This window comes from Pan troglodytes, chromosome 2 (genome assembly GCF_028858775.2).
Source record: "Pan troglodytes isolate AG18354 chromosome 2, NHGRI_mPanTro3-v2.0_pri, whole genome shotgun sequence".
Taxonomy (NCBI): domain Eukaryota; kingdom Metazoa; phylum Chordata; class Mammalia; order Primates; family Hominidae; genus Pan; species Pan troglodytes.
The window spans coordinates 57,672,328-57,696,374 of record NC_086015.1 but is presented as its reverse complement, the minus strand read 5'-3'; the positions used below and the strand labels follow the sequence as shown (position 1 = coordinate 57,696,374).

The window sequence follows — 24,047 nt, the reverse complement described above, 5'->3', positions numbered from 1 at the left end:
CATGATAATGATTTTAATAAGGATTTACCTAGGTTTAAATCTAGCAACTTGCCGTTTGTTTTCTATTTGTCCTGTCCTTTGTTCCTTTTTTCTTCTTCCTTGCCTGTTTTGGATTTAGGGTTTTTTTTTAAATTCCATTTAATCTCTACAATAGGCTTATTAGATATACCTGGGATTTTCTTTTTTAGTGGCTTCTCTAAGGCAAGTGTCAGTAAACATTTTCTATAAAGTGCCAAATAGTAAATATTTTAGAATCTGCAGGCCATAGGGTTTGTCACAACTACCCAACTTTGCCATTATAATACCAAATAGCCATAGACATGACTGAATGTGGCTGAATTACAATGAAGCTTTATTTGCCAAAGCAGGCAGTAAATAAAATACTTTGTCAATGGTGGGGGAAAAAAAGGCTCAAACTAGATTTGGTCTACAGGTTGTAGCTCACCAATCCATACTCTAGGGTTTACAATATACATCTTAAAGGTATCACAGTCTATCTTCAGATAATATTTAATCATTCCAACTACTGTATAAGTACATCACAAGACCGTATGGCTATTTCCCTGTTCCTATTCTTCATGCTACCATTGTCATGTACTTTATTTCTATAGAAGCTATAGACACCACAATACACTGTTATTATTTTTGCTTTAAATAATTACCTTTAAAGAAATTTTTAAATGAGGGGAGAAATATCTGTATATGTACCCACGTATTTACCCTTTCTGGTACTCTTCATTCTTTTTTGTGTAGAGCCACTTTCTGGCACTCTTCATTTCTTTCTGTGTAGATCCACTTTTCTACCTCGTGTCATTTTCCTTCAGCCCTGAGGAACTGTCTTTAACACTGATTGAGGTACAGGTCTATTAGTCATGAATTCTGAAACTCTAGAATGTCTGAAAAAATTTTGATTTTGACTTTAACTCTGAAAGATATTTTACTGAGTGAGAATCCTAGGTTGACATTTTCCCCCAGTACTTTAAAGATGTCTCTCTATTGTCTTCTGGCTTGCATAGTTGTTGACAAATAGTCTGAGATTTTCTTTTCTCTGTTTTAAGGTTTTCTCCTTATCTTTGGTTTTTAACAATTTGATTACAATTATGATGTGCCTTGATGTGGCTTTTTTCATGTTTATTTTGCTCAGGCTTTGCTGAGCTTCTTGTGAGTTTCATTTTTCATCACATTTGGAAAATCTGGAGCTGTTTCTTCAAATTTTTTTTTCTGTCTCCTCTTTCTCTCCTCTCCTTCTGAGACTCCAAATATATATATGTTAGACCACTTCTTATTCCCCCACAGGCCACAGAGGCGGTATTCATTTTCTCCTCAATCATTATTCTTCATGTTATTGCTATATGTTCAAATTCCCTGATATTTTTTCCTTCTATAGTGTTTAAGCTGAGGTTAAGCCAAACCAGAGAATTTTTCATTTTGGATATATTTTTCACCTCTTAAAGTTCCATTTGTTTTTTTTTTATATTGTCCCATCTTTCCTTACTATAATCAGGTATCCCTTTAAGTCCATAAATTTATAATAGCAGTTTTTAAAGCTTTGTGAAGTCCTTCTCTAATTCCATCATCTCTGTCATTTCAGGATCTGTTTCTACTGATGGAGTTTCCTCCTGGTTATGGGTCACATTTCTTCATATGTTCAGTGTCTGGATTTTGTTGTCTTCCTTTAAAGAATGTTGAGTTATGTTCTGGCAGGCAGTTCAGTTAGCATATCAGTTTGCTTTTTTTTTTGAAATGGAGTCTCACTCTGTCACCCAGGTTGGAGTGCAGTGGCACGATTTTGGCTCACTGCAACCTCTGCCTCCCAGGTTCAAGTGATTCTCTTGCCTCAGCCTCCCATGTAGCCGGGATTACACGCATGCACCACCACACCCAGATAATATTTGCATTTTTAGTAGACGGGGGTTTCACCATGTTGGCCATGCTGGTCTTGAACTCCCGACCTCAGGTGATCCACCCACCTCGGCCTCCCAAAGTGCTGGGATTATAGGCATGAGCCACCATGCCCAGCCTAGTTTGCTTCTTTTCAGACTTCTTTTCAAACATTGTAAGCAAGGATTTCAGGTAGTCTCTGTACTCTAGAGCAGCAATTGGCAAACTTTTTCTGTAAAAGGCCAAATAGTAAATATTTAAATATTTTAGGTTTTGTAGACCTAAACTACTCAAACTGAACTATGTAAACAAATGAGTGTGGCCATGTTACAATAAAACTTTATTTATAAAAATAGGTGGCAGGCTAGATGGGCTAGGACTTAGCCCATTGGCCACAGTTTGCCAGCCCCTGCTCTAGAGCCAGTTTAGCACTACTACCAGTGGCCCTGTGGGGTCTCTACTGACAGTCCAGGGTGTTCAATGAGGTCTTTCCACCCTAATTAGTCAGAATTTGAATGCCTTCCAGTCCTTTGTGAGCCCTGGTTATTATTCATTTTACAGCTCCCTGATCTTTCTCTTTTCCCTAGTAGTGGTCTTTCCTGGCCTCATGGACTCACAACTCCGTGTAGGCGTAGCTTAGCCCTCAGCCAAAACTGAAGAGTACTCTAAGGCATATTTATGAAGCTCTTTCTCTAAATAGCTCCCTCCCCTCCCCTATTCTGCCTCCCCAAACTCTTGTCTCTGTCTCCTTAACTCAATAAGACCACCATGCTCCACTTGGTTCCCTGTCCTTGTGCTGTGCTGTAGTGTGAAAAATGTCTCCAGGCAGAAATATGAGGTGATCATAGCACGGTGACGAAAGAAATGGGGCTAAGCATCTCCATTCCTAGCTGAACAAAAAGTCCAGTGGCAGAAGAGGCACAGCCAGATTATCCCAGAACCAACATACCTGCAAGGCTTCCGCTTGCCATTCCTCGACAGAGTCCACCAAATACAGGAAGGTACGGCACATATCTGCTACCTGTTCATTTTGGTACACTTCTTTTGCAATGATGCCTTAAATGACAATGTATTGGCAGCGGGGGCGGTTTGAAAAGCTAACTTGTTTCCCACAAGTCTAATTGTCCCACTGGGCAATTAGGATCTCATATTAACTTCCTAGGTTGAAAGGACCTAGGAAGGCCCACAACCAATTCCACTCTCCCAATACCCAGCAGAATTAGTCTCCAATGAAAAGGCAAAAGATTCATGATAAAAGGATAATCCACAAGAAAAATCAACTTGCTCAACTGCAAAAGGCAGTTCACTGAAGTCATGAAGATGAAAACAGAGAGGCTATTTACAGAAACATAATTTGAGGAGCAACTCACTTTACAGCTAGCATAACTAAGACTGGGAAAAAGGATATATCTTATCTTCCTACATGGGTATTTGGTCCAAAGACCCAGCATTCCTGTAACATGGATTCATTTTTCTCTTCCTGGCAACATTTCCAGGTGTGGAAGGACTAAAATAACACAGGCCACTATTTTTTATTTTAACATTCTCCTTTCACTAAAACTACTGATGTCTTCTTCCTGCAACAGGATTTTGGTGGAACACCTGCTTCTCTGCATTTTCTAGCTTATTTCATTTTATGCCAGATACGTGACATTATCCAGACACTTGTTTCATTATTTAAAATGGAACAGTAGTATGCCAGAGTTTCTCCCACAAGTCAGCAAAAAAAAAAAAAAAAAAGAAAGAAAGAAAATTAATAGCTTTGCTCAAGGGATGTTAAATAGCAGAGTACCTTACTGCTATGAAGGTTTTATTACTTTTTACTTTTTTTAACTTAACATTGGCACTAAGTATTAAAAGCTCTACTCATTTGACTCTAATCACCAACAGGGTTGGTCTATTTCTGGAGATCCAAGACCGTGTTAGGTAAAGCCTCTCATATTAGGAGTTCAGACTCCCTTCTATAACATGTTACTAAAAACGGGAGTAACAACGAGAGAATTTCAAACTAGTATCTGCCCAGAGACTGACAGCAGCATCACCAGCCTTAAAAGAACTCCTGAGAGGTTCTGGTGCAACAGCTGGCATAAAAGAGCAACCACATTCCCTAAAAAGACTGTTTTGTTACCACCCCCCCCCCCAACCTCCACCTCCCATTTTCCAAATCAACATTTCCCCAAAGTAAAAGAGACTTACCCTACTATTACTATAACAAAATCCAGTAAATTCCATCCATTCCTAACATAAGCATTAGGATGTAGCAATAATCCATACGCTATAATCTTCAAAAATGTCTCGACTGTAAAAATAATCAGGAAGGCATATTCTACTTTTTCCTGTGAAGAAAAACAAAGAAACATACCAAAAAAGCAGGGGCAGGGGAGGAAGAGGAGACAGAAAAAGGAACACAGATTAGAATCAACACCTTAGACATATAAGCATTTTCCTCCAAGCAAAGTTTCATTATGAGAAATGGAACAATTACACTGCCCCTGGGCCAGGAAGGCATTTACATTCTAACACTGAATTTCTCATAAGCAACTACGTGTGCAACACTTTTCGTTCCAGGCTGCATGACTGCATTTTGCCAACTGCCCCAATGCGTGTGATGAGTCTGCCCAGGACATAACAGGCATGTTTGTTATTTGCACACATTTGCAAAACACAGCATGCTTTCCTCCTGAGGTTGCCAAATCAGGTCCAGAAAAGCACAAGGGTACAACAAAGATTCCAATGGTGTCTTTGAACAGAAGAAATTCATCCTCTGGAAGAAATGAAGATGCATCTGTTTTGACCCTCTCTTCCTCTTGGGTTTATGTCTGAGTTCGAAGTCACAGTCAGCTTTGTCACTGAGTAGCAAGGTAACCTTGGACAAGTCCTTCTCCTCCTCTGGATATAAGTTTTTGCATCCACACAATAAGGGAAGTAAATTCAGGATGGCAAACACCCTGCCTGCTTATTGGCATGCCGCCGCCTCTCCCGGCTGAACTTGTGACAGGTCACCATGCACTTTCCCAGGAAACCTAGGCAGAGCCTCTGACCTTTCCTCTAGTATCCATCCCAGCAGCCATGCCCATCTGACTGCCACAGACCTCACAGGTGCTGCTCACGGGCTAAATGACTCGTAGAACCTTTCCAGTTCCAACCCATGCAACTCCATGAGCTGTGGAAAACATACCAATCAGCAAGTCTAAAAACTTTGACTCCTTCCTCTTTTATAAATGTTTTCTTTATACAGCTTCAGTTTCAATAGAAACATGGACCAACAGAGATGTGTGTAATTAACTTTGCAAGAGGCATTCCTCGGCATGAAGCTACTTAAATAACAAAGTATCATCAGCAACTGTAACTTTCCAATATGAACTATAGAGTCCTATACTGATATCAGTGGGACCCGAAAAGTTACCAATACCTTAGAGAAATGGAGGTCATGAAATTCACTCATTAAAATGCCTAGGGCAAGAGGTCAAAATAAAATAGGCTCAGGAAACACGTGAACACCACTTCTAAATGACAGGCACTGTACCAGGAGCCAGAAAAATGTCCCCACTATGGTACCTGTCATTTAGTCTGTTGGTGTGGGGGGGAGGTGTGTGGAGGGGGAAGTTTTGAATGTACACACAGAGAATTTCTCAAGAGTCACAAAAGTAGTAACTGACAAGAGCGATTCTGTATCTTCAGCCCTCCCATCAGGCCACCCCCGCCTTTTCACAACGGATTCCAGGGGGAAAAAAAGCACTTTGCTATATATTATCACTATTATATATTTTTATGCAATAGGCAAATGTATATTTGAAAATAAATTTTATGTTTCTGAAGAGAACACTTTTTATTCAGAAACATTTTTAAAAACACTAATTTTAGGATGATTCCCATAAGCCTGACCCTTTGAGGAACCGTCACCTATTAAATGTTTGCTTGCAGTATCCCCAACACCCTTGTGCATTTAAATGGGAGCCTTGCCTGTGCTGCCCCTGGGCTCCGGCTGTCTGTTGCCAGAATCGCTTCCCCTCTGTCACCGGCCGTGCCAGGCAGAACATCCCTTTGTCGTGCCACAGGTATCCTCCCTCTTGACCACCATGCAGCCATGGCCATGCATCCCAGTCTTTTCCCCCATTCTCCACTCTTCACTGGTCATATAACAGGGCTTCCTTCCAAGGACAGGGCTGTTGTGGTTCCTGTCATTTCTAAACACTTGCCCTCCAAAGCTCCCTTTGCTCCTCAGAACACCATTATAACAGTCTAGTGAACGAATTGTGTGTGTGTGTGTGTGTGTGTGTGTTTTGAGAGTTAGCCAGCATCAGTGTGTTTATAATTTAATTTAGAAAGCCTAGCTCATCTCCAACCTCTATACTCATGCCCCCTCTAGACTTCAGACCAGTCCTGTTCTCAGCCAGGCTCATCCCGTGCCCCCATGCCTTCTTCCCCCATGCCCTTCATACAGCTACATGAAATGCCACGCTCAGAGCTACGAGGATGCCCTTCCTTGCTTACTGTCCGGATTCCCCGTTGCCCTGTTCCCTGCCATATCCCCCAGAGGAGTGCTTGCTCGGGAGGCATGCGAGGCGTGGCTGCTGGAGGAACGATCACACACTCATGCCACTGCGGTATTCTGAGGAGCAGGGACCAGCATTGCCACTGGATAGAGGGAAAGATACAGGAAGGCCTCGATGAAGCCATAACATTAACTCTGAAAGCTCAAAGAAAAAGGAACTCTGTTACTTCAACCAGAGGCAAAAATCCCTGAAAATGCCAACCCACAGTGCTCACATCAGACCCTGACCACCAAAGGCAGATTGTCAATATGTTTGAGACTTAAGAGTTCTAAGGGAACCAGAGAAGCTAAAAACAGCACACTGATTTTACAATTCATCCCTTTTTATCCTTGCTGCTTTATTTACTAGGCCAGAGAGAAAAAAAAAGCTTTTGCTGCCATCAATATTCATAGCAGTTACATACCTACGTCAAGACAGCACACTATACTTCAGAGCAGAAAAACAAGGCAGAGAACAGACAGTACACCTCCCAAACAAAGCTTGTTTTTCCTCTCTGACTTTTATTTAGAAGAAATTTTGCCACAATAACACAAGGGCCATTAGTATAAATGAACTGTTTAACGTTCTTTTTCCTTCTCCTTTGCCCTCTCCCTGCTTTTTAAAGAATTTGGTTTCTCTTTCCAAAATCCTTAGTGAATTATTTGATGGGATTCTTCATAAGAAATACAAACTTCCTTTAATGCAATTCTTTATTACAGAGATTCTACCATGATGCCAACTGAACAATCACAGCCTGGAGAGCAGGCAGACCAGTTTGTCTAGAAGCCAATGTCATCCCGGTCCTCAATCCTGCCACTAAAAAGGAATCCTATGAAACAGGTATCCCTCCACATTCAACAAATGAAGTATTATTTTTAAATCTTGCAAAACGTCGTTCAGGAGAAGTGGGATAATTATTCGCTTTACAAAAGGATTGTTCATTTGAGAAAAGAATGTTGAATTAACAATTTGAAAAGGAAGCCAACAAGAAAGTCAGGTTCCTAACAGGCAAGGTGGGACTGTGGGCCCAGCCAAAACAGCTAGGTGAGAGGTGACACATAGAGGACACTGAGGTCTGTGGCCACGATTGATGGAAGCACAGAGGAAGAAGCACTGTCAAGGATGAAAGACTGGGATGGCAGAAGAAGGGGCCAGCAGGAACCCTCTAGAACCATACATGAAATGAGGTGTCCCTGGTATAAAAGGCCTGAGCAGGAGCTGTACCTTAACAGCCCTTCCCCAGGTACAGGGAAAGAGTAAATGATTCTTGCATCTCATCCCCCTCTGTGTGCCAGGCAGAGTCACACCTGTGGCACTCAGTCACCCACCAGCAGGGATTTCTTCTCCCTGGCAGGAGATCCTGAGTAGGCAGGGCCAGTCAAACCTTCCTTTAGAAAACAACGTCCAGAAACTACCCTATATATGGACGGATGTCCCCCAACTCCCTCCCCCTACCCCGCCCACGAGAACTCAAGCCACTAGAGAAACAAAGGCTGAAATCTAATTCTAAAACCTGATGTGTCTTCTTTAAACAGTGAAATTTCACCAACAGGAGAGGCTCTAAATCAGTAGTCTCTAAACTAGTTAATAATCTCCAAACCAGTTAATGCTGTACAGAATCTTGAGAAACAGAAACTGTCAACTAGCAGGAGGTGAGAGATGCCAAAATCCTTCATTAGACTTGGTACTTTCCTTTCCTATTTTAAGAATCCTCTTATTAGTGCTGTGGCATGAATACTTGTCCATCTGTCTATCCATCTATCCCTGAGCACCTCCATCCTTCTCAGCAAAGCCAGAACCCTGTCCTCACAGAGCTCCCAAGCTGCTGTCAAAAGGTGAACAGAGGCTTGATGCAGCCAGGTAAGAGTCACTTCTCTGTTTTGCTCTTCCACCCATGTGGCCCAAAGCTTTGGGAAGGCTTTCTGGCTTATACTCTGCCAGAAGTCCCCCTCTCCCACTGACACCTTCCATTCCTTCTGTGCCCTGCAGTCCTGGATTCTCTATTGAAAGGGGCCCTCTCTCTTTGTGTCCTTAACTGTAGCATCAGACATATGTAAGGCACTCATAGGTGCTACTAGAAAGCAGAGAAGAAAAAAACCGAAAGGAATAAAGCTATAGATCTAGACATGTAGAGGCTATTACAGCATGAGGTTTTATGATCCTAGCATATGTATTTAAAAAACAAAAACAAAAAACAGGATACATATGTATGTATCTAAGTTACCATAAACCCTTTTTAGAACAAGCCTGAAATAAAGAGTCAAACTGCTAGGACAACAGCTGATCTCAATATCTCACCTGGCCTCCCCTGCTATCCCAACCTGCAGCTTCTTGGTTAAGGATCTCATCCTTTCATCCTTGCCTAGATTCCTCTTCCAACTTTCCCACCTCTCCTCTGTCAGAGTGCTTCACTCCAAGTCATGGGCCAACCTGCTCCCTCCCACACATGCCAGCCACCTTCCCACCTCCATGTCTTTGCCCTCCCTGCTTTATCCACCAAGAGTGCCTGCCCCATGGACATGAACTTCCCTCTTTAGATGAATAAGCATAGAGCTCTGTGATACAGGGCCAAAAACGCACCCAGCGGGGTTGAATGCAAGGAACACAGGGCCTGGAGCCATAGATCTGATTTCTGCTAGTCCCAACTCAGCCACTGATTCATGCTGTGGCCCTGGGCCACAGTGGAACCATTCCACATCCTGTTCCCTTCTTTCTAAAACAGTCTCCCCAACCCTCTTTCTCATCAGACTACACTCTGCTTGCCCTTCAAGGCTCAGCTTAAATGACACTTTCTCAGCAAAACCTTTACTGACCTCCCAGACAAAATTAGAGCCTGCTGTTACATGCTGTCAAAGCCCATTATACTTTTTCACAGCCGTAATTCACAATAGAAATTTAAATTTTAAAAAATTACCTCTTTAACAGAAAGCCAAGAAATAAATCCAGGCATTTATGGTCAACTGATCTTTGACAGAGGTGCCAAGAATATAGAGTGGGGAAAGGACAGTCTCTTCAATAACGGGTATGGTAAAACTGGACATCCACATGCAGAGGAATGAAATCAGACCCTTCTCTCACCCCATATACAAAAATCAGCTCAAAATGGATCAAAGACTTAAACATTAAGATCTAAAACAGTGAAAGTACTACAGAAAGACAGAGTAAAAGCTTCTTGACATTAGTCAGGGCAAAGATTTTTGAGATATGAGTCTGTAAGCACAGGCAACATAAGCCAAAATAAACATATGGGATGGCATCTAACTAAAACGCTTACACACAACAAAGGGAAAACCACCAGAATAAAGAGACAACCTATGAAATAGGAGAAAATATTTTTAAACCATTCATCTGATAAAGGGTTAATATCAAAAATAGATAAGGAACTCAAACAACTCAATAGCAAGAAAACAATCTGACTTTAAAACGGGCAGAGGACCTGAACGGACATTTCTCAAAAGAAGACATACAAATAGCCAAAAGATACATGAAAAAGTGCTCAACATCACTAATCATCAAGGAAATATAAATTAAAATCACAATGAGCCATCACCTCACATTCATTGGAATGGCTATTGTCAAAAACACAAGTGATAAGTGTTGGCAAAGATATGGAGAAGAGGGAAGCTTTGTACACTGTTGATAGGAGTGTAAATTAGTACTGCCACTATGGAAAACAGTTATAGAGGGTCCTCAAAAAATTAAGAGTGGAACTACCATATAATGCAGTGATCCCACTTCTGGGAATGTATATACAAAGGAAATGAAATCAGTATGTCAAAGAAATGTCTGCCACGCCCATGTTCTTCATAACATTATCCACAATAGCTAAGACATGGAATTAACCTCCATGTTCATCAATGGATGAACGGATAAAGAAAATGTGGTATAGATACACAATGAAATACTATTTAGCCTTTAAAAAGAAGGAAATCCTGTCATTTGCAATAACATGGGTGAACCTAGAGGACACTATGCTAAGCTAAATAAGCCAGGCACAGAAAGGCAAATACTGCATGATCTCACTTATATGAGGAGTCTAAAAACACTGAACTCACAGAAGCAGAGAGAAGAATGATGATTACCAGAGGTGGGGGTCAGGGAGATTGGGGAGATGTTGATCAACATATAAAAAATTTCAAAGTATACAAAAGTTAGAAAGAGTAAGTTCAGGAGATCTATTGTACAACATAGTGGCTATAGTTACAACAATGTATTGCATACTTGAAAATTGCTAAGATCATTTTAAATTTTCTCACCACAAAAAAACAAGCATGTGAGGTAATAGATATGTTAATTAGTTTAATTTAGCCATTCTGCAGTGTATGCATATATCAAAACATCATGTTGTACACCCTAATTATGTAGCTATTTGTCAATTTTTAAAAATTGCCTCTTTAATATTTGTCTCCCCTAATAAATTATCATTCCTTTAAAGCCAGAGATCATTTCTATTTCATGCATCATTGCATTCCCAAGGCCTGTCACAAAAATAGATATTCAGCATTTATAAATGAATAAATAAATGGGCAAAATGAGAGGTTTTGACCAACTATTATTAAATGTCCCTTCCCACTAAGAAGTTCTATGATACCAGGGCCCCCTGGTTTTGCTCTGTTCCGGGAAAACATCCATGAGTGCATGTCAGGGAAAGGCTCAGCACAGCCACCTGCTCCCTCATCATGGCCCTCCCTGCTCCGGGCAGGGTGTTCCATCCAGAAGAGGAGCCCGCACGAAGGCAAGCTGTTCAGGGCGAAGAGCAGTCCACATGGCTGAAGCACAAGGTATGAGGACAGGTGGGAAGGGAAGGGACAGGCTGCAGGGACACAGTGGAGGGCAGACACAAAGGGCCCCAGGTGCCACGGTACGGGGTTTGGTCTTCGTTTCTCATGTGTGAAATGAACAGACTAAATCAGATGATCTCTTCCAGTTGGAAAACAACAATTGTCTATGACCTGGTGAGCAAAGTCTCCAAGGACAGGCTTCACAGGGAGGCTCTGTGAGGGCGCAGAGACCCCAGGGTAGAGCTGACCAAGCAAGAACAGCAAGAACCGAGAGCAGCGGCTGCTTTTTCAAGTGGCTGGGTCGATTGAGGCCATCGTGCACATTCAGGCTGGGCTTGCTGAGACACCCTCCCACTCATGACCCTACACGTTTCAGGAGGTGACCCAGGGGAGCCGCAGCGCTATCACACAGCTTCTACAAGCCGATTCAACCTCTAGTAAAATTTTGGTGGGTAAACCACAGGAGGCTGGTGGGCAGGCAGGCGTCGGCTCAGAGATGCTTGGCTGTAAATAGAGGTCATTTTTTCCCCTGCAGGTATTAATGAAGTATGCACTTAGAGGAACAACAATGGGTAATTTAACACCACATTTACATGAAGAAACTGGCTACAGTAGTCTGTTTGCCTTCATCTTTCTTCACCTTCGGTTTAAAAGTACACATTTTATGTGACATTTGTGTCCCCCAAGTCTAATGCTAGTCTCGACAGCTGTGTTGCCCCGTTTGAGACATTTACCCCTCCTGATTCCCAGTTCTTTCATCCATAAAACAGGGACAATCATTCTTGCTTTGCCTTGCCCACCAGTGTTATGGTAAAACCATATTAAGTTTGCCCACCAGATTAAGTAACAAGTTGGATAGAGCTGTGCAAACTATAAAGCACCTCACAATGGAAGGCTCGCCCTGACTAAGGATAGGTGAGACAGCTCCCCAGCCTGTGGGAAGTGTGAATACACTTCTCCCTGTGGATGCAGACTCTCTGAAGAGGTTTCTCCTGAGATCCCACGACAGTTCAGTGACCCCACAATCACCCAGGTGGGGCAAGGCCCCGGCCCAAGATGCTGTCTAGAATGTGCCCAGGGATGACAAATGGAGGTGGCCAGCAGGGTGACCTGGTGGACCACTCTACGGAGCCCAGCTTCAAGGACATGCGGTCTGTGGGAAGAGGGCAGCAGCATGCCTGGGGCGGCAGAGGCTGGCAGGGAGCTCTCCTCCTCACCGGCAGAGCAAAGGCAGCTTCTGCTTTGCTGCCAAGACTACAACAGTTAGCCTGGATGGGTCAGTAACGATGGCCTTGCCACCCAGCAAAACTCCAAGGGTAACAGCACCCTGACCTTCCCCCAGGAACTGCTCCATTCCTGCTCTCATCCCAGGGGCAATAAGAGTTGGCATGCAGCCAAGGTTATTGGTTCGGGGATAGGCATAAGCTCCAACCCACACCAACTGGGTCCGAAGAGAGCAAGTCTGGGAGCTTTCCCTGGGGTAACTAGGTAAGAAGTTCTTTTGTTGGCTGGATTCAGCCCTGAGAGACCACAAGCCTAGAGTTGCCAGGGGGACATAGAGATGAAGAGCTAACACCCACCAAGGGAAGCCAAGCCAAAAAATGAAGAGAAAGTGTGCCAGCCAGCCAGCCAGCCAGCCAGCGAAACTCAGAAGCAGGCACCTGGCCCTGAGGCCACTGTATGCATCCCTGGATCAAGTTGAGCCTGAAGTCAAAAATTCCCTTCTCTCCCCTCCCCTCCCCATTTGGGCTTTTCAGTTATAAAAGCCACCAAATTAAGCTAGTTTGGGTTCAGTTTTTGTCACCTGCAAATGAAGAAGTCCCACCTAAATATTAATACAATGGGCTGTAGGATCACTCCATGTCTCTAAAATGTTGAGGTATCTGAGAGAGAGACTCTTCAGTAGCTCCTCATTTCTGAAGAGACAACATCTTTGATGACTCCCTCTGACCCACAGGTTCAGCGGTGGTTCCCTATACACAGGGCCTCCGAGCCCTATAAGTCACTGCCTCTGGGAATTCATCTAGGCTCAGCTTTCCAAATTCCCTCCTTCAATCTTTTCCGTTCTCTGTTGCCATCTTCAATTTCAACTGGTTTCCTGTGCTGTGCACACTCTTGTAAACTTGACGCTTCAGACTTGCCTTCCTTCCCATCCCGTGCATCCCAGGGACATGGACTCTGAGCTCCCTTGGCAGAGGGTACATTCTATGCTTGGCAGCCTCCCACTTCCGCACCCAGCTTCACCTCTAAGGCACTGCCCACTTCCATCCCATCTCGCCTGGCAGTTCAGGGACCCTATTTCAGCTCAATTCAACACCACTCACTGGGTATCTGCTCCATACCAGGCATGATCCTGAGCACTGGGGATTCAAAGATGGCTACAACACTGTTCATATCCTCAAGGAGGATGGCAGATAATATATAAACATTTCAGGACAGCAGACAAGAATCCAAGCTCAAGCAGAGTACTAGGAGTCTCCTTTGGGGCAGAGAGGATGGAGCAGCTAATCGTGTCCGGAGCATCTGGGAAGGCTTCTTGAGAAGCACGGGACTGCATCACATCTAAATTCCTCCATCTGGCATCCCCAAGGACCTCTGCAATCTGTCTACACTCAACCTACCAACAACCAACTGACGTCTGTCATGGGTCCAGCGAGGACAGTGCCCCTGCCCCTCCTGATGCCCCTTCCTCCTCCACGTGCCTCCAGTCCCTCAGCTCCCACAGCCTCCCACATATCTGCTTACTCACTGGAAGGTACGGTCTTCATGTCTGCTCTTTTCCAAGACTGAAAGCACTCCTGTTTGTCTAAATCCCGCTTCACCCTTTAAGGGAAGACTAAGGAGTTTCATTTCCTCTGAGCATCATTTTTCCCCTTTTGAAAGCCTAATGTACTTAGGATGAACCAATGACCACCACATGCCTGCTGCTTCTAACCCCCATCCCCCGACCATAGCAGACATTCCCACTGGTCATCAGACGGCACTCTTTCTCCTGGCACCCTGAGGCAGTGTCACATGTTTTGCCATTCAGGCAGCACCCACTGGGTAGAGTTGGCATCCAAGTTGAAACTGTTTGCCATCCAGAGCTAAAAATTATATCACATGTTTTGACATGTCATCATGAAGGTAAATCATATCAACAAACAATTGAGCACCAACCAAGTACAAGAGCAGAGAAGGGTTGGGAAGGTGAACCTATTGATACACTGTCTCGTATCATTTGCAGCTTGTCAGTGCCTTGAGGACAAAAACCATATTCCATCTACCTCTGCAGAATCCCCTCACAGTACCAAAGCAGAGAGCTGGGTACATCGCCTCACTAGATTCCAAGATCCCATCTCTACACAAAAGGAGAAACAGAACCATTATCTCGGGCTACATTTCTCAGCACCCGGGCCAGCAATCTTGTCTTAGTTGTCACCCAGGCCAGAATCCCATTTACCCCATCCTAGTTGGCACTGCAGAGTTAGCTTTATTTCTAAACCATGTCAGGCCTTTGCATCCCATCCCAATGGCTCAGGTAAAATTGGATGGCAATGGGAATGTGCCCTACATGGGCTGATCAAAGTCATACACTGTCTCCCTGGGAATCTATGGAGTTCAGGTCAACCCTCCAATATGTCTATCTCCTTTGCCAAAAAGTAAGAAATGGTGGCTGGGCACAGTGGCTCACAGCTGTAAACCCAGCACTTTGGGAGGCCGAAGCAGGTGGATCACCTGAGGTCATGAGTTCAAGACCAGCCTGGCCAAACACGGTGAAACCTATCTCTACTAAAAATACAAAAATTAGCTGAGTATGGTGGCACGAGTCTGTAATCCCAGCTACTTGGGAGGCTGAGGCATGAGAATTGTTTGAACCCGGGAGGCAGAGGTTGCAGTGAGCCGAGATAGCACTGCTGCACTCCAACCTGGGTGAGAGCGAGACTCTGTGTCAAAAAAAAAAAAAAAAAAAAAAGTAAGAAATGAGTGAACATTTCAAAATGGCAGGAACTGGTTAAGTTTAAAACTGAACACTTTCATTTTGACAAGAAAGCAGTCATTCTTTTTCTCCATTAACAGAGATAAAGAAAAGCTTTTCAAATCTGTATATGGCTACGTTGATTGACGTCCGAGTTAAAAATGAAATCTCGGCCGGGCGCGGTGGCTCACACCTGTAATCCCAGCACTTTGGGAGGCCGAGGTGGGTGGATCATGAGGTCAGGAGATGGAGGCCATCCTAGCTAACATGGTGAAACCCCATCTCTACTAAAAATACAAAAAATTAGCTGGGCATGGTGGCATGCACCTGTAGTCCCATCTACTCAGGAGGCTGACACAGGAGAATCACTTGAACCCAGGAGGCGGAAGTTGCAGTGAGCCGAGATTGTGCCACTGCACTCTAGCCTGGTTGACAGAGCGAGACTCCATCTCCAAAAAAAAAAAAAAAAGAGAGAGAGAGAAATCTCATTTCCCTGTTGCTCAGTCATGTTCCTATAAACATACTACTTGCATGCCTGGACAGTTATCACTTTCCAACCTCTTATCTCGGTGATTTCCCAAGCTACAGAGTAAGATAGGTGGAGAATTTTTGTATTTTTAGTAGAGACAGGGTTTCACCATGTTGGTCAGGCTGGTCTTGAACTCTAGCCTACGCAACAGAGCAAGACTCCGTCTCAAAAAACAAATAGGCAGAGAAGGGGTTATTTACATTTCACAGATGAGGTTCACAGGCACTGAGTTATTTTTGCTACAGTCAACGTGAACAATACAAACAGCAATTGTGCCCTCTGGTTTGAAGAGACCTGGCTCCACCCACCTGGTGGGGAAAACTACAACTCCACCCTGGTCCCATGCCTGCCAGCTCTCACCTGGACTCCTCTGTTGTCTCACGTAAGTCACATCTAAGTATGACCTCAGCTGCTCAAAGGACTGCTGAGAAAGTTAGTCAAGTTATCCAGCCAACACTCAGCAAACCGAGGACCCATCTGGGAGGTGGAGCCACCCTACCCAATCACAGCTGTTGGGAGTGTATCTGTCCCAGTGGGTGGCACAGCTGAGCTCCTACCTAGAGGTGGCCACCATGCTAGGAAGCACCTTCACCTTGGACAGTGGGCTCAGGTTCTGGCTCTGCCACTTATTAGCTATGCAGACTTGGGCAAGTGACTTTACCCCTCCTCACTGCAGCTTCTTCACTGTAAAATGAGAATACAGACACCAGAAGCTACCCAGGTTTGTTGATAAGTGCAAATGAGGCAGCCTATGTAAACAAGAGCCAGTGTCTTCGTGTGGCAAACCCCATGGCAAGTTCTCATGGAACATTGGCTATTACTGCTGTGTCTAGTCTATGTAACACTCACTGCCCTGCCCCAGCCACCAGCCACCACCCAGGAACAGCATGCTGCCCGGTGCAGAGTAACTGCTAAATACTAAGTTAGTATACTCACAATGTACCTAACTCACTGATGACCCTGAAGGAGGTGCACAATTCTTCCCGGAGGAGGCCCTGCCCTGGCTTAGGGCTGGCTCTGCTATGAGGGAGACAGCCGCCTCATCTAAAGCTGCTCTTACACCTTCCTGGACTGTCCAGAAAAACTCTCTATGGTTTGCTATAGACAGAACAGTCAGAAGGTGAAAGAGGGCCCAGATCCCCAGGCCCCATCTTACCCCAACTCCCTTCATTGCTAAGGCTAAGAATGTCTGTGGGTCAGTGGAGAACAGGCAGCATTCATCTCATCAGAGAAACTACTCTTTCATATGAACGTCTCCAATGTACGGACACCATTTTCCCACTGAGTGTGCCGACACCATAGAAACACGGATCATACCTTTCTAAGTAAATATATGAATAGAAGCTTTAAAATATTTTAAGTATGGAGTCTATAATTAAGACACAGCGTTTGAGATATTTACACAGAAGATTAATGACTCCATGCACATAATTCATCATTGCTTTAGTATTACCAAGTAATATTAAGTTAATTAAGAGACATTGGGAGGCCAAAAAACCAGGCATGACCCAATTGCAGCCCTGCAATGGAAATGAATGAGCAAGTCAGCAGGCAGAACTGAGCCTCGGGAGACCCACACTGAGCTGAGGAGTATCTAAGAAACCCATGTCACTTGCACTGACCTGCTCTTGCCAGTCCAAGGTCACTCTCATCCATTATTTGACACCTCCCAGAGGCTAGAGAGAGGGCTCCGTCACCATTTCCCAAGCTCAGAATCCACACAGGCCTTTCCACAGGCAATTCCACTCCCAGGGAACCTGGTGGCTCCAAGAGGAGTTACTAGGGGATTATATTTAGTTAGGTGGCAAGGGCTGGTTAATTATCTCTACTCTTCTTTTGAAAGTAAATTTTATTTTTAAAATTGCTTTCCTTGCTCCAAAAAAAAAAAACCTTAGAGCAGCAAGAATATAAAAATTCAAAGTAGGTGAGAAAGGGAACGTTACATGGCTGTTTAAAAGGAGAAGGCAGATCCACATGTGAGGGCAAGAAAGAGTGCCTACGATCTTATTATTCCAGATTATTACAGTGTGTAATACGAATACTGCAGTGGTATGAACATTACAGGCCCCTGGAATCTGAAAAGATGGTGACCTCTTCATAAGCCAGTCTGCAGGGCAAGCACCCAGAAGCAAAGAGGCTTGCCTCAGAGAAAAAGATCCTTGGGACTTTCCAACTCTACTTTTAGGTAGCTCTGATTTGTGTGAGCTTTTCCCATTGAGCATCTTTTACTTTAAAATCAGCTGAAACTTTAAATATTTAGGACAGAAGAATAAGGTAAAATGAAAAAAAAGAGCGAGGAAAATAAAATAAAAATAAGACCATTATAAAGATGTATCCTGTGAAGACATGTCTTTATTAATAAGTCTGAGATTTTTGATAGTTAATGTAAAAGAAGGAAATCAGATCAGTGACACAAGTCACCTTAACCGTTGAATGAAACTGTTTCTTGGCACAGAACAAAATATTTCTCCAGAGGATCTGCACAGAGAAAAGAATCAGTTGACAATAGGTATTAAGCATCAATTATAGGAAGTAGAATAACATGGAATTCCTGTCTCCATGAAATGTATACTGTAATGGAGGAGAGAGGATTGTTTAAATAAAATACATATGAAATTAATTCAGTGCTTTGTATCCAGCAATTTTTGAAAAATGAAATAAAATTGTACGGAAAATATCACATTGCACAGGAAATATCAGAATGTAAGAGTATATAGTTTTCGGCCAGGCGCAGTGGCTAACGCCTGTAATCCCAGCACTTTGTGGGGGCCAAGGCAGGCCGGACTGCTTGAGGTCAGGAGTTTGAGACCAGCTTGGCCAACACGGTGAAACCCCTTCTCTACTAAAAATACAAAAAATTAGCCGGGCGTGGTGGCACACACCTGTAGTCCCAACTACTCAGGAGGCTGAGGCAGGAGAATTGTTTGAACCCAGGAGGCGGAGGTTACAGTGAGCCGAGATTGCACCACTGCACTGCACCCTGGGCGCAAGACTCCATCTCAAAAAACAAATAAATTGTATATATTTTTCAAACGTGTTTCAGATGACATTTATGTGTGCTTGGGAGTTACAATGTATTTATTACTGCTCACTAAGATTTTTTTAAAAAGTTGAAAAACACAACTCTAGAAGTCGATAATCTTTAGCCACCCCTGGACACCAGTTGTGATAAATAGTAACTCTTGCTCTCATGCTCACTGGTATACACTCTCTCCCTCCACCATATACACATCCACAAAAACCCTGAAGTTAAAAGATATTTAAAGAGCTTCTAACTGTATGCAGAGCCAGACACCCAAGAAGCAAACCCAATGGTCAGAAAGAACTACCCCAGGAAGTGATAGGGATGGAGGTGAATTTCCGGTGGTTGGTTTCTAGAGCAAGAACAGTCTCTCCAGCTAAGGAAACGGAGACTCAGGCAGGGTCGGGCAGCGAGTTTCCTGCCTGTCCTAAGGAATCAAATGGGGCTATTTTGGGAGGCAGCGATCTCTATGACTATCTGGAGAAGAAGAGAGGAGAATGGGTGGAACCAGGTTGCAAGTTTATACGGGAAGGAAGAATGCCTGTTCTTGCAATGGGGCATGAATAGCAGAAGGCAGGATGGAGTAGGAAAAAGCACCAAACTGAAGACTATGACTCACAAATCCCAGAGTGGCCAAACCAAGAGGCACTACAGAGATCCAACAGCACTGTCTTGCAGGAGCTGGAGAGGCTGAAACCCAGATAGAGAAAGGGCAGCCCCCACATTTGGAGCACCTGGAGGCAGGAAAAAGCCTCAAACACCTGGGAGCTGGACAGAGAAAAAAGGGAAGATGCCCAGCAAACTAACTCATAACCCACCCATCTTCCCTGATCCCCCCCAAATCCAGATGGGAAATGGCTCATTGAGAAACAATACAAAATACCTGACTGGGACAGGAAAATGACAACCCACCCACCAGCATCCCCTCCCCATCCTAAGCCTGGGGCATCAGGTCAGACAGAAGAGAAGCAGAGCAGGGCAGCGTGAGGAATGTGAAGTCCTGGGCCATGGGTACCCACCCGAGACTGCAGTCTGTAGGCCCAGGAGGGTCCCCAGAAACTGTGTGTCATGTGTGTCCTCCAGCAGGCATGGCGGCTGTTTGCAGTCAGGTGCACACACACTTCTTAGCTAAGAACAGGGCTGTCGGACACCTGTAACTCACAAGGTGAAATCGGGGGAGGGCTCCTCCTCTAGCTTCTTTGTGGCAAAGGTGGTCAATATAGGAGAAAAGCCCTCTGGCACCTGAACAGGGTCTACAGAGCCCGAGGCTGTAATTTTTAATGTATGTTTTTGTATCCTCATCCACTAAATGAGACGAATTCTTCCCTCAGCTTTCTTCAGACAGTGAAGAGCCCTCCCAAAACAAAAATCTTTTAAGGAAGCCCAAGACTACCTGCCCTCCAGGCAGCCATGAGGATGGTGAAGAGCAGTCCAATTCCTGGTTCTGCTCTTTTCCATCGTGTGGCCCTAGGCAAGGCACTGAAAGTCTCCAAGCAACGGTCTCCTCATCCTCTCAATGGTCACAACAGTACCAACTTTCTGGAATTGAGGATTGATACTGATGGTGGGAAATGCCTGGCACATGGTTTGCACTCAGTGCCTGCTGTCACTGAATGTGGTGGTTGTGTTGTGAATGTTACACAGAAGGGCCTCCACGAGCTCTCGCACAGGGATACCTCTTAAAAACCAAAGGCTGGAGGATTCTAGGACATTGAGACATCCTACTCAGCTTCACTTTACATTCCCACAATGCTAAGGACCAAGGGGACATACTAGCAAGCACACACACACCCATTCATACCCTATTACAAGAAATGGTATTGAAGACTCAGAAAATACCAGCAAAATCACATACATAAACAAGCACCTTGAAATCACAACCATGGAAGTCCTGTTGGCCAGGTGAAAGCTGAAAACCACATCTGTCCCGTTAATTCAGTCATAGGTAGATGCTTTTTTAATGCTTTCATAACTATTGAGGACAATCATCATTTTAATAATGATTCATGTTAGAAAAGGCAACAAGCTTGATCACAATTGCCTCAATTCAAAATTCATTAATACTCTGTAACCAACTGAAATCATTACATTTGAGCTCTATACTTCATAAACATATCTTCTAAGGGAACTGTCAAGCCACTTGATTTCTGTAGTCTGTATTTTAAAGCTGCCTTTATATGTCAATATAGTTCACCGTCCATAGTCACTCCCTATAAATTGAGGCACACTCATATCACCTTGAGACATCTGAACATGAACGGCCACGAAAGCTTAACCAGCTGAATAGACGCTATTTTCTAAATGTCTAGGTTTATTATTTATAAAACATCCTAGTGAGACAAAATGGAGCAAACAAATATAGGTTTTTCTTTAATTACAGTAATGTTGGTGAATCAGATCTCAAATGTCTGGAAATTACTACTTTCTACAACTTGTGATTCTGCTCAAATGCCAAACTTAAAAAACCCAAATCCAGAACAAATAGCTTAACTGTACCATCCAGTCTTACACTTTTTACAACCCAGACATATCAGGGTACAGATATGGGACAGGATTACCCCTGATTACCAGTAAAGGGCAAATAGGTGGGTTCTGAAAAGCACGTCTGTGGAGCCAACACTATACTAGTTTGCTATTAACTTTTTAAAAACCAGACATCCAGGAAATCAGGAGGAGGCAAGCTGAAATCGAGCTGGATGACTTCCCGGCTACCAGTTTGCCCTAAGCTGGAGAGCACAGTAAATATGGAGTCAAGCAGTCTGAGTTCAAAATCCCCACTCGGTCTAAGCTATATAACCTTGGGCAAGCACTTTGCTCTTCTCTAACTCAGTCTTTTTGTTTTTGTTTTTGTTTTTTAAGACAGAGTCTCTGTTCCCCAGGGTGGAGTGTAATGGTGCAATCTCAGCTCACTGCAACCTCCGCCTCCCGAGCAGCCGGGACCATAAGTACATGCCACCACACAGGCTAATATTTTTTTAAGAAATGGGGTTACGCCACATTGCCTAGGCTGGTCTTGAACTCCTGAGCTCAAAGCAATCTGCCCACCTTAGCCTCCCAAAGTGTTGGGATCACAGGCGTGAGCCACCACACCCAGCCCTTGCCTTGGTTTTCTAATCAGTGAAAGCACGGTTAAAAGGAGTACATGAGATAATGTGCAATGGTCAGCACATAGTATGAACACAATAGTTATTATTATACAGGAATATCTCATTTTATTGTACTTCACACTTTATTGAGCTTCACAGACAATGCAATTTTTTGTAAATTGAACGTCCGTGGCAATGCTGCATCAAGCAGGTCTATTGGTGCCATTTTTCCAGCAGTCAAGTGTTCACTTTGTGTCTCTGTGTCACATTTTGGTAATTCTTGTGATATTTCAAACTGTTTCATTTTTATCGTATCTGGTATGGTGATCTATGATCACTTATCCTTGATGTTACTATTGTAATTGTTTGGAGACATCACAAACTGCGCCCATAGAAGACTGTGAACAAAATTGATAAACGTGTGTGTTCTGACTGCTCCACCAACCAGCTGTTCTCCATCTCTCTCTCTCTGTCCTTGGGCTTCCATATTCCCTGAGACACAATAACATTGAAATTAGACCAATTAATAACCCTACAACAGCCTCTCAGTATTCAAGTGAAAGGAAGACTCATATGTCTCACTTTAAATCACAAGCTAGAAATGATTAAGCTTAGTGAGGGAGGCATGTTCAAAGCAGAGACAGGCTGAAAGCCAGGCCTTTCGTACCAAACGATTAGCCAAGTTGTGAATGCAAAGCAAAAGTTCTTGAAGGAAATTAGAAGTGTTACTCCAATGAACATATGATGATAAGAAAGTGAAACACCCTTATTGCTGATACAGAAAATGTTTTAAGGGTCTGGACAGAAGATCAAACCAGCCCATTCTCTTGTGCCAAAGTCTAATCCAGAGCAAGGCCCTAACTCTCTTAAATTCTATAAAGGCTGAAGAAGCTGCAGAGAAAGTTGGAAGCTAGCAGGGCTTAGTTCATACGTTTTAAGAAAAGCAGCCATCTCCATAACATAAAAGTACAAGGTGACGCAGCAAGTGCTGATGAGGATGCTGCAGCAAGTTCTCCAGACGATCTAAGATCACTGATGAAGGTGGTGACACTAAACAGATTTTCATGTAGACAAAACAGCCTTCTATTGTAAGGAGATCCCATCGACGATTTTTCTAGCTAGAGAGGGGAATGCCTGGCTTCAAAGCTTCAAAGGACAGGCTGACTCTCTTGTTAGGGGCTAATGCAGCTGGTGACTAAGTTGAAGCCAATGCTCCTTTATCATTCTGAAAATCCCAGGGCCCTTAAGAATGATGCTCAATCTACTCTATGCTCTATAAATGGAAAACAAAGCCTGAGTGACAGCACATCTGTTTATAGCACAGCTGACTGAATATTTCAAGCCCACTGTTGAGACCTACTGCTCAGAAAAAAGCTCCTTTCAAAATATTACTGCTCACTAACAATGCACCTGATCTGATGGAGATGCACAAGGAGATGAAGGTTTTCATGCCTGCTAATACAATATCCATTCTGCAGCCCATGAATCAAAGAGTAATTTTGACTCTGAAAAGCCTTATGATTTAAGAAATATATTTCATAAGTCTCCAGCTCCCATAGATAGCAATTCCTCTTATAGATCTGGGCAAAGTAAATTGAAAACCTCTGGGAGGAATTCACCATTCTAGATGTCATTAAGAACATTTGTGATTCATTAAAGAAAGTCAACATTTCAACATTAACAGGAGTTTGGAAGAAGTTGATTCCAACCCTCATGGATGACTTTGAGGGGTTCAAGACTTCAGTAGAGGAAGCAACTGTAGACATGGTGGAAATAGCAAAGAATAAGTATTAGAAGTGAAGATTGAAGGTAGAACTGAATTGCTGCAATCTCAAGATAAAACTTGAATAAATGAGGGGTTGCTTCTTATGGATGAGCAAAGAAAGTGGTTTCCTGATATGGAATCTACTCCTGGTGAACACTGTTGAAATTAAACAGAGGGTTTAGAATATTACATAAACATAGTTGATAAAGCAGTGGCAGGGTTTGAGAGGATTGACTCCGATTTTGAGAGAAGTTCTAGTGTGGGTAAAATGCGGTCAAACAGCATCCCATGCTACAGAGAAATCTTTCATGAAAGGAAGAATCTATCATGTGGCAAACTTCCTTGTTGTTTTAAGAAATTGCCACGGCCACCCCAGACTTCTTCGGCAGCCACTACTGTGATCGGTCAGCAGCCATCAACATCAAGGCAAAGCCCCTCACCACCAAAAAGATTATGACCTGCTGAAGGCTCAGATGATCATTAGCATTTT

The 24,047-nt window shown here is 43.5% G+C and overlaps 1 protein-coding gene across 25 annotated transcripts in view; it reads right to left on the bottom strand.

Annotated features, from left to right (window-relative positions):
- The window catches only part of CACNA1D (calcium voltage-gated channel subunit alpha1 D), a 317,826-nt gene that overhangs the window by 157,449 nt on the left and 136,330 nt on the right, over positions 1-24,047 (bottom strand). For all 25 annotated transcript variants that reach the window (XR_010155607.1, XM_016941301.3, XM_016941303.2 and 22 more), the window contains exon 4: positions 4,078-4,217. Coding sequence is in view for 24 of the 25 variants with exons in the window: in XM_016941301.3 (XP_016796790.1) it covers positions 4,078-4,217 (140 nt within the window). In the remaining variant the exon portion in view is untranslated. The remainder of the gene's footprint in view (positions 1-4,077; positions 4,218-24,047) is intronic.